The sequence below is a fragment of the Gymnodraco acuticeps genome, unplaced genomic scaffold (genome assembly GCF_902827175.1).
Source record: "Gymnodraco acuticeps unplaced genomic scaffold, fGymAcu1.1, whole genome shotgun sequence".
Lineage (NCBI taxonomy): Eukaryota > Metazoa > Chordata > Actinopteri > Perciformes > Bathydraconidae > Gymnodraco > Gymnodraco acuticeps.
The window spans coordinates 164,296-171,798 of record NW_022990911.1 but is presented as its reverse complement, the minus strand read 5'-3'; the positions used below and the strand labels follow the sequence as shown (position 1 = coordinate 171,798).

General features: G+C 42.1%; 1 protein-coding gene across 1 annotated transcript; it reads right to left on the bottom strand.

The window, feature by feature from the left end:
- Positions 1 to 2,050: 2,050 nt before the first annotated feature.
- LOC117557922 lies at positions 2,051 to 6,337 on the bottom strand. The gene is made up of 6 exons (XM_034233917.1): positions 6,245 to 6,337; positions 5,832 to 6,051; positions 5,412 to 5,629; positions 2,654 to 2,798; positions 2,469 to 2,578; positions 2,051 to 2,362 (listed from the first exon to the last, which is right to left on the bottom strand). Exons 1-6 carry the CDS (start codon positions 6,311 to 6,313, stop codon positions 2,051 to 2,053), a joined length of 1,074 nt encoding a protein of 357 aa, XP_034089808.1. The 5' UTR covers positions 6,314 to 6,337.
- Positions 6,338 to 7,503: the final 1,166 nt, after the last annotated feature.

The following is a 7,503-nucleotide window of genomic DNA, read 5'->3' as shown; positions in this document are numbered from 1 at the left end:
CATGAAATGCACTCACACCTGAAACGCTCTCACACACACATGAAACGCACTCACACCTGAAACGCTCTCACACACACATGAAACGCACTCACACCTGAAACGCTCTCACACACACATGAAACGCACTCACACCTGAAACTCTCTCACACACACATGAAAACGCACTCACACACCTGAAACTCTCTCACACACACATGAAACACACTCACACCTGAAACGCTCTCACACACACATGAAATGCACTCACACCTGAAACTCTCTCACACACACATGAAACGCACTCACACCTGAAACGCTCTCACACACACATGAAATGCACTCACACACACATGAAATGCACTCACACCTGAAACGCTCTCACACACGAAACGCTCTCCCACAGATATGAAACGCTCTCACACACATGAAACGCACTCACACCTGAAACGCTCTCACACACACATGAAATGCACTCACACCTGAAACGCTCTCACACACATGAAATGCACTCACACCTGAAACGCTCTCACACACATGAAATGCACTCACACCTGAAACGCTCTCACACACATGAAACGCACTCACACCTGAAACGCTCTCACACACACATGAAATGCACTCACACCTGAAACGCTCTCACACACACATGAAACGCACTCACACCTGAAACTCTCTCACACACACATGAAACGCACTCACACCTGAAACGCTCTCACACACACATGAAATGCACTCATACCTGAAACGCTCTCACACATGAAACGCTCTCCCAGATATGAAACGCTCTCACACACGAAACGCTCTCACACACACATGAAATGCACTCACACCTGAAACGCTCTCACACACGAAACGCTCTCCCAGATATGAAACGCTCTCACACACGAAACGCTCTCACACACGAAACGCTCTCCCAGATATGAAACGCTCTCACACACATGAAATGCACTCACACACACATGAAACGCACTCACACCTGAAACGCTCTCACACACACATGAAACGCACTCACACCTGAAACGCTCTCACACACACATGAAACGCACTCACACCTGAAACTCTCTCACACACACATGAAACGCACTCACACCTGAAACTCTCTCACACACACATGAAACGCACTCACACCTGAAACGCTCTCACACACACATGAAACGCACTCACACCTGAAACTCTCTCACACACACATGAAACGCACTCACACCTGAAACGCTCTCACACACACATGAAATGCACTCACACCTGAAACGCTCTCACACACGAAACGCTCTCCCAGATATGAAACGCTCTCACACACGAAACGCTCTCCCAGATATGAAACGCTCTCACACACGAAACGCTCTCACACACACATGAAATGCACTCACACCTGAAACGCTCTCACACACGAAACGCTCTCCCAGATATGAAACGCTCTCCCAGATATGAAACGCTCTCACACACGAAACGCTCTCCCAGATATGAAACGCTCTCACACACGAAACGCTCTCCCAGATATGAAACGCTCTCACACACGAAACGCTCTCCCAGATATGAAACGCTCTCATATACACATGAAATGCAATTTCAGTATGTTGTGTGAGAGGGATTTCAGTTGAATCTGAAGGCATCTCGGTTGAAAAGGAAGTCGTTTAAAAAAAAAAAACTGCGAAGAAGCGCACATTTCTAAAAGGCGAGATGCCTTCCGTTTCAACTGAAATCCCTCTCACACAACATATTGAAATCGCATTTAATGTGTATATGAGTGCGTTTCATGTGTGTGTAAGAGCGTTTCACATGTGTGTGTGTGTGAGGGCGTTTCAGGTGTATGCGAGTGCGTTTCAGGTGTGTGTGTGTGAGTGCGTTTCAGGTGTGTGTGTGAGTACGTTTCACGTGTGTGTGTGAGTGCGTTTCATATGTGAATAACTTTGGATGTCATGTGTGTGAGAGCGTTTCATATGTGTATATGAGAGATTTTTATATATGTTTGTAAATTATTTTGGTTTCAGTTGTGTGTGTGAGAGTGTTTCACATGTGTAAGTGAACGGTATTTCTGAATATTGTCCCTAGCGGCCCCTCATATATAAGTGCCCTAATCGCTTATGAACTTTTTCCAGTCGGCCATAGCCTTTTTGTATGAAGTAGTCATGTCACGGTCGTGAATGGCGTCCAAGAGGACTTCTGTCTGCACCACAGACAGGAGTGTTGCAATGCACTTAGGATAGGTGAGGTGAAAGGTGTAATAACATGCCATGAGATACATCACGCTTTCATGAATGTCCTCTTTTTGGAAGATGAGCACGGGCATGGTTCCAATGGCCAGTATACAGTTGGTTTCGCAGATGATGACAACAGGGCTGGAAAGTGGTCGTGTCTGAAGAAAGGTGTTTGGGTCTTCTGCAGACTGACACAAAAACAGACAAAGAAATCGTCACAAAAAGGGAAACAAATATGATCACAACATTTCACTCTTTGTATCGACATGAGAAAATTCTTATACATTTTCTTACCTCAAGGACGTGGAGCAGAGCCTCACTTGCGTGCCTTAACTTCTTGGGTGGGGCCATAGGTGATGGGAACATCTCTGGTAAAGCCTTCATCATGGCAATTGAGTGCTTTACTTTTGGAAAAAAAAAGTGTCATTCCGTTTCCTGCAGTCAGTTAATAAACAGACATGGTCAGAGATAATAATCACCTTTGTCAAGCTGCGGAGGCCTCATGAGCTTTTTGAAAACTCCATAAAACTGTGCCCTCTCACAAAAGGTCCCCCACCGGGTCTTAAGTTCCGTTAAGAAGTGGGAGTTGCCTTGATTGAGGACCCGCCGTAGTTCATCCATTAGCTAAGACAACGAGAGAGAAAATATGTAGAAGAAATATTAAAATCTACATTCCAAGGGTTAGTAATTCGTCTCATAACTGAATTTCCAAAAAAAGATTAATATGTGTATAATGTGATTTAAATGGTCACTTAACAAAAATATGCACATAGAAACATGTGTTTTTTTGCAAATGCATGTCTTATGCACACACTATTTTTAAATACGTATTGTGGACCAATAATACTAACAAAATAATGTTGTGTGTATCAGAAGCACATTTGTGAAATTAGTTATTTTTAAATAAGTGGAGGGTTTTTATATATCTATGCAGAATACATATTTGTATTCAATAAGCATATTTGAGTCATTCATTTATAAATAATGAGACAGATCTGATTTAATTGTCACACCATTTCTCATTTCAAATTTGGTCTAACGTTATCTGAATTAGGAAGCATAGTTGTACAACATTTGCTTACATCAGTGTTTCCCAACCGGGGGTACGCGTACCCCTAGTGGTACGCGAGGGAACTGTAGGGGGTACGTGGAATTCCAAGGTGACAAGTAAAACAAATAATAATCCCGTCAAAAATGATAGTGCGCGATTTGTTTCCCTAGGGAGACAATAGTCTGTGGCACAACCGCGCCAAAATCCCACAATGAAAACAGCTGTTTACCTGCAGCCAGAAAAATACTGGTAGGTCTGCGCTATGGATAAATGGCTGAAACATCCGCTTGCTCTGGATTCAGGCCAGGGTTCAGAGGAGCCCACCGAGAAACGTAAGAAAGAGGCCAAACTGAAACCAATGCAGTACAGTGAAACATATATATTATTTGGATTCATTTCTACTTCTGCGGACCCACCGCAGCCTCAGTGCTTCTTTTGCGGTGAAGTCCTGGCTAATAGTGCGATGAAGCCAGCGCATTTACAGAGACACCAGAGCACCAAACACTCGGGAAGTGTCGATAAAAGTGAATAATTTTACAGACGAAAGATGTCGGAATTTAAGTCGAGCCAGACAGTAATGATGAAAGCCACGAATGTGTCAATGAAAGCACTCGAGGCATCTTACGCCGTGTCCCTGCTTGTGGCTAAATAAATAAAAACTCACTCTATTGTTGAGGAGCTCATTCTCCCTGCAGCGACTGCGTTGGCCGAAATGATGATAGACAAGAAAGCAGCCGAAACACTCGAGAAAGTTCCCCTGTCGAATAACACCGTATCCTGTCGGATCAATGATATGTCTGTGAATATAATTGGACAAGTGGTGAACAAAATCAAACTAGCCGGTCAGTTCGCTTTGCAGCTGGATGAAATGACAGATGTGAGTGGAGAAGCTCAGCTCCTGTCCTTCGTGCGTTACAAAGATGCGTCGGACATAAACTATGGAGGTTATTCCCTATCTTTATTCAAGAGCATGGTATTTAAATTTGAGAGCATACTTTATGTATTTCTTTCCCTCAAACCCTGTCCTCGCACTCAAATAGTGCCTGCTTGCACTTAGATTCGCTCTGCTTCTGTGCGCGCTCGAAACTTTTGTGCAACAATCCTGTCAAAATCCCTCAACCAATAGGAAGCCAGGAGTCCTTGCGGGTGCGTTCGCTTTACTTATTACAGCGTCCCGTAAGGGCGGTTACTCTTTGGTTTATAAACTCCCGCCCTCCACGGCTTTATAACATAGTACTGCACTTGTTTGATTTACAACTACCTTACATAATAGCTACGTTCAGTGGCGGACTGGGACTAAAAATCAGCCCGGGAATAAAATAAAATCGTCCCTCCGTTGCCTTCTGCACATAGTGCGAGGTGGTTGCTATGCAACAACAAGAACAGATAGCGAATGTCGTCGTTTAGGTGCTTTTTTTTCTGGAGATAGGCACTTCTCAATCCACTCCTCCATAGTAAGCCCACCCCGGAGGTCGAAGTTAACCTTAAATGTTTCCATCTTAAGCTTAGTTAGTTAGTTAGTTAGTTTACTATATAAAGTTTAGTTTAGGATTTTATAACGGTTCTCAGACGCGGAGGGATACTGATTTGTGAAAAGTAACAACAACTATTCCCTGGATATAGGCCTACGCTCATTATATCACGGCTAAGAAACATCAGATTGCTTGATTTGACTTGTCCGTTTTATAAACATATACTAACTGTGCTTAACCCCCCCCCCCCCCCCTCCCAAAACAAAGTTGTAAATGACTGGTGAAAAGAAACTGCTAGGCCATACTGATTCTGGATATTATTTTGCTAAGTGTTTTGTTCCTGAATTAAAGTTTAAATGCCTGTTTAAAGGGGACTTATTCAAAGGGGCTCCATGGTTTAAGCCTAAATGTTACAAGATATATATAGCAAAGATAAGTTGATTATTTTTGATTTCATATGTATTTATTTGATTATATTATTTATTTTCAAGGCAACATATTCATTTTTATTGAGTGATTTAAGTTAAAATTAAGAAAATGCCTGAGAATTAGATGTTCAAATTAAGGAGATGAAATAAAGTTATTTTCATTCAATAATCAGTTACGTTCTACTTGTGAAGGATCATCAGCACGTATGAGTGAGGGGGTACTCATGGTATGACAAAAGGCTCAGGGGGTACACAAGACAAAAAAGGTTGGGAACCACTGGCTTATATGATCCAGTTCTCCAAAGCAAGGATAAGCTTTAAGAATCTTGGAAGGCCTGTCCTGCTCCTTTGTAACATCAGAGTCAATGAAGGCCCTTCTCGCTTGGATTTCGAGGTCCAGGAGCTGAGCAACATCCATCTTGTTCGGTCTGGCCTTGGTTTTATACATCGCCTGTAGAGTCTTATAGTGTCTTGCCTGGGTCTGTGGGCTCTCCGTTTCTGATGCTAGAAAACATAAACCCCACTATTTTCATTTCTGATGTTAAAGTTGAAATGAGACATTAACACACAAACAGCCATAGTGACTGACACAGGGCAAACATAGATGAGTAATCTTGAATAAAAAAGGGTTCTAAAATAGCTTATTGATATTATTAAATTTTCTTGAAGAGATTTAACTATCTACTATTTCAATTGATGTACTTACCACATAACTGTTCAGCCTCCGGGGTGCTGCATCGAGATGGTGGTGATCTCTCCAAGATCAAGGTTGATGCGGTGGATTCATCAGTCTCATCAGTGTACGTCTCATGGCTGCTCTGAAAGCTTAAACTCCTAGGCCTCTTTCTTGAAGGAGTTGAACCCTGCTTCTTTTTGGGGGTTGTCACATTCTGGACCCTTTTCAAAAGCTGCTTTTTCACAGTTTCCTTACAAGACAGACACACAACAGGTTCTGTTATAACTCACATAAAACAAACTTGTATCAAACAAAATACACCATACAAGCAGTTGCACAGAGCTCTTATTGAACTGGATAAAACACATCACTCCCAGTTTGATAGGCAAATGATTGCAGTGCTTTGTCTGAACCATGAGTTGAAAACTTGAATAGTGACATACCCACTCAGCTCTACTGGTTTGAGATCTGTCCCGAAGCATTGGGTAGTACTCAATCAGACGCTTCGCCATTACAGTGAGTTCACGGCTGCATGGATAGTTCAAGTCATCCCCAGCTGCTCTTTTAATGGAAAGCATGCTTGTGACTGTATTCCTGATTAATCGACAGCGAAGATCTTTGGAAAGGACGTAGTCTCCTTCTTCTCCAGCACGCTGCTTTTCAGAAAAGGTGCTTCGTGATTGCTCCAATTCTGTGTCTGTGTATAAGACATACAGTAGACTGGGAAGCTGTACGGTTCTGCTGGCACCATGTTGGGGTTGTGGGCTTTGAGAGGAGAATGAGGGTGGAGAAAAGACGGGGATGGAGAGGGGTTGGGGCAGGAGGAGGAAGAGGAGGAAGAGGAGGGAAACAAGGAAGGTTGGGGGGTAGGAATAGGGCTGAAATCACAAGTCCCATGGGAGGTACTCGGTCTACACAGGTCTGTCTCCTGGCCCTGTATAAAAGATGCATATATATATATAAAATGGTATTTACAATGAAAAGAGCACTACGCTGTGACAACAACAAAAATCAACACAACCAAAAAACTCCACTTCAAATAACTGCATGATGACTAGGAAAGGCTTACTTGGTAACCGGTTTAAAGTCCCTCAAATGTTAGAATCTGGAATTACCTCATTTTCATCATGATTGAGTCTCCAAATGGTTCTTCTTCTTCTGAAGTGCTCAGGCCCGGGAAGGAGATCACGCAAGTCCTCCTTAGAGAGGCTGGGCAGCATGTCTCTGCTTATATTAGCAGCTGAAAACACATTTAACCACACAGTTAATAATAAGGTAAAAAGCAACTAATAACATATTTATCTAAATACATAAAATGAAAGAGTAATGTACATTTCTGGCTGGCTTCACAAGATTTTCTTTAACATTAAAAAATGTATTGCACTTACTTATAATTGATTGAAAAAATTGCTGTTACAATAGGTTCATCCAGAGTTAAAGTTATTTTGGCCAAATGAAAATGAAAAGGCACCAGGGAAATGAATAAACGAGGCATGTTGTTAGGATAAATCCATAACACAAATGTGTAAAATCTCATAGGCTATAAAAGTTATACATTTTCAGCATCTTTTATAGTACAATAAAACAAATCTTGATGTTTAAGAGCAAACACAGTTAAACTTATTTTCAAAACAGTGTCTTTACCTTGAAATCTTTATTCAAATAAGCATAATTTACGTCCCAAGCCTGCTTATATCCAAAG